Below are 3,663 nucleotides of genomic sequence, written 5' to 3' on the forward strand. Positions count from 1 at the left end.
TGTCGTCATGTCTGCAAATAGCATACCAATTAATAGAAAGGTTTAATTACTCTATTAGTCCTTATAGTTTCACGAAAATTTTAATTATGTCCCTGTACTTTTTTTTCTTTTAGTTAAGTCCTTGCACCAAAAATTTTTTTAATTGGGTCCCTACACTGTTTTTCCCCTTTTATTTGAATTCTTGCACCAAATTTTTTTTAGTTGGGTCCCTATAAAATTAAGCCAATTACTGCCAAGAGGGATCTAATTAAAAAAAAATTTGGTGCAGGGACCCAATTAAAAAGAAAAAAATATAGGGACCTAATTGAAAATTTCGCGAAACTATAGAGACCAACAGAATAATTAAACCTAATAGAAATTTAGAACAACAAATCAACAATAAATTATAATAATACCAATGTAATTCTTATAATTAATACCACAATATTAAGTTCAAGATTTGATGATATAAACAGCAAGTGTCTTAGAATAGAACCATTTCAACCATAATATGCATTAGTGGATCTAAATCAGATACTAAGTGTAAAAAATACTTCAATAAAGTAACTTGGTATTTACACACAACACACGTACATAATTTAATTAGCAAATAATTTTCAACACATTGCAATCTTTTATCACAAAGAGAGTTAATTAACTATACCAAGCAAAAATCAAACATCTTAGATCACATAGTAGCTACAACATAAAATTTAAAACTGACAATAGACATAAAGTCATATAAACTCATACTTGGCATGCACATATATCAAAGATGCAAAATCAACGCAACTAAGCAACAATTGACAATTCAAATTCAAGTCAATGCTATTCAACCAAATTTAAGCAATTATTCAACAAAACAAATAGTCTTTTAACATTAATTCACACAAATTTGGCATATTCAACACAAAGTCATCAATATTATCCATTAATTCAGTCAATTTCTAATATTTTTAACAATATAATACAAATTAGTAATCCTAAAACTAACCTATCTTAACTACCTAAAATCCACTAAAATAAAGAAATTAACTCTAACTAAATTAACTATCTAAAATTAGAATAATGAAACAACCTAACCAAAATAAAATTTGAAGAAAAAAAAAAACAGAGTTGAAAAAAGACCTAGAATGCAGAACAAGGAGAGAACAGAGAAGAGGCGAAGATGTAGCAGTACTATGATGTTGCCGGAGTTAGAGGTGATGGAAGGGTGGTCGTCGAAAGCTGAGAAACTCGCCAAAGGTTGGGCAGCGGAGGCACGATGATGGTGGAGGCGACGGTGGTAAGACGGCACGAGGAGAAAGAAGAAGAGGGGAAGAAGGAGAAAAAGAGAGAGGTCGGCTGTGGGTTGGTAACGACGGAGAGGGGGCTGTGATGGTGGTGGTCTCGGCGGTGGCAGATGGTGGTGGTGGAGAGAGTGGAAGAAGTGAGAGTAAGGGTTGGTGGTGAATCTTGAATGAGGTGGAAGAGGGTTCGTAACTTGAATTTACGCCCTGTTACCATCGGAAAAATCCGACGCTACACCATTGCGGGTCAACCAAACGTAGCGTTTCACTAATTGGGATTACAGTAGTCGAATTTTTTCGACGATAAAGAACATGCTAGTTTAATTTTTTCCCTCCAAATATTACCGGCGGATTATCATCGGAAACCTAGATCCACCGGTAATTATTTAACCTTACGAATTCGTCGTCGTTATTGCCGGTAAATCCAATGGTAAATCCGTCACTACCGTGATGCTAAATTCAACAGTACTCGATATTTTTTGTAGTGTCAGGCTGATTCGATTTACTGTGGTATGCTGTATTAGTAGTAAATCGAATCAACTTGATTTGATTTACTATTGGTACAACATATACTTGGTAAATCAAATACATGTAAATAATGTAAATCTATCGAATCATTTGATTCGATTTTATAGAAATATTCAGGACATGGCATATAATTAATTTTGGTTTAGGACAGTTACGAATTTTGAACTCCATTCATTTTATTAGCATAGATTACCCCTAAATATAAGATATTTTAAACGTTAGGGATGAAATTAAAATTTTGTCCAACCGTCGAGAACTAAGACAATACTTTACTCAATAAAAAAATAAATAAATAGTTTTAATATTTTAATTTGTTGTTGACTGTAGATGGGATCCAAATACCATTGATAACCGTCCAGACTACCTGAAAATATGCTTCTATGCCATCCATGATTTTGTCAATGAATTGGCTTTTGAGTTCCTAAAAAGTTAATGGCAACAATACCACTCCATATCTAAAGAAAGTGGTAAGAAGTTGTTTAATTTTTACTATACTTACAATAATCTTAATTTTTCATTGTGTTATGAATCTCAAAATGCATACAATATTCTAACTAACTTCTCAAGAGTAGTATTATATGATGAACTAATCTTTTTGGTAAGAATTTCAGTGGTCAGATCTTTGTAAAGCATATTTTACCGAGGCAAAATGGTATTACAATGGATATAAGCCAAGTCTTGAAGAGTACGTTGAAAATGCATGGATATCCATTGCCATTCCTCTTATGCTTACTCATTCTTATTTTGCAATTCCATATTCATCATTCAAAAAAAATGAATTGGGTTACTTTAGAAGAATATTGTGACATAATTCGATTTTCAGCAACAATTACACGACTCATTAATGATCTTAGAACACATAAGGTACCTTTCAAAATTTTCTTTGTGTTGTTTGCAAAATTAAATTCTCTTATATACGTTCAACATTTATCTCACTTTTATTATTTTTTCTTTTTTATTTATCATTTTTAGCGGGAGAATGAATTTGGTGATGTTCCAAAATCGATTGAATGCTACATGAATGAAAATGGAGCTTCTGAGACTAATGCTCAAGAGCATATCAAATCAGTGTTAAACACAACATGGAAGAAGATGAATAAGCAGGAAGCTCATAATTCTTCTTTGCCTCCAACTTTTATTGAAAAACCTTGCAAGAATGTCAATGTGCATGTAACACGATAGAGATTGTCATATACCATTCAAGATCCTCAAATCAAGTAGAATCGTATATCATACTTAATCTTTCATCCCATTACTGATACAAGATCAGAGGTGTCATGAATTGATTAATTCCAAATAACCATTAAGATAATAATGTAATCTATTATTGAAGGATCTACGCTAGCTCTTTAGACTTACTAGGAAGTTTTCATTTCTTGTATGGAATTGTTATTCGGTTGATTTATGATACTCTCTCATAATAAAAATAGTTCAAGACCAAACCAATTTACCAAGGACAAAAGCAAGAGGCCATAGAAAATTAGCTTACATTGCACAATAATTTAAGAATGTGAACGACAAGCCACTGAAAAGTCTTCATGCCCCTGCCAAGATACTCAGTCATGCATGCTTCATTGGGTCCATACCTTTTATGTGCTTCTTGCAAAATAAGCTCTTTCTTGATTTCAACTTTTTGGCCAACAATATAAGTGATATTTTGCAAAAAACAAAAAAAGGCCCTCCATGCTCCATCCTCATAGGAGCCGAGGAAGGAAAAAAGCATCAAATAAAACAATATTTATAAAGGGATAATGTTATAAAACTAACATAATTTATTATTTTTGATTAATAATTAGTTAACAATATTTAAAAGTGTAAACTAAAAGTATATAATTAAATGATTAGACTAAAGTTGTTAAATTACTAG

At 32.0% G+C, this 3,663-nt stretch overlaps 1 protein-coding gene across 1 annotated transcript; it reads left to right on the forward strand.

Moving 5' to 3' along the window:
- LOC110265536 (myrcene synthase, chloroplastic-like) lies at positions 2,218–3,016 on the forward strand. Its single transcript, XM_021108422.1, has 3 exons — positions 2,218–2,263; positions 2,408–2,660; positions 2,769–3,016. The coding sequence occupies exons 2-3, from the start codon at positions 2,457–2,459 to the stop codon at positions 2,976–2,978; spliced, it is 414 nt and encodes a 137-aa protein (XP_020964081.1). The 5' UTR covers positions 2,218–2,263; positions 2,408–2,456; the 3' UTR covers positions 2,979–3,016.

This window comes from Arachis ipaensis, chromosome B08, assembly GCF_000816755.2.
Source record: "Arachis ipaensis cultivar K30076 chromosome B08, Araip1.1, whole genome shotgun sequence".
Taxonomy (NCBI): Eukaryota; Viridiplantae; Streptophyta; class Magnoliopsida; order Fabales; family Fabaceae; genus Arachis; species Arachis ipaensis.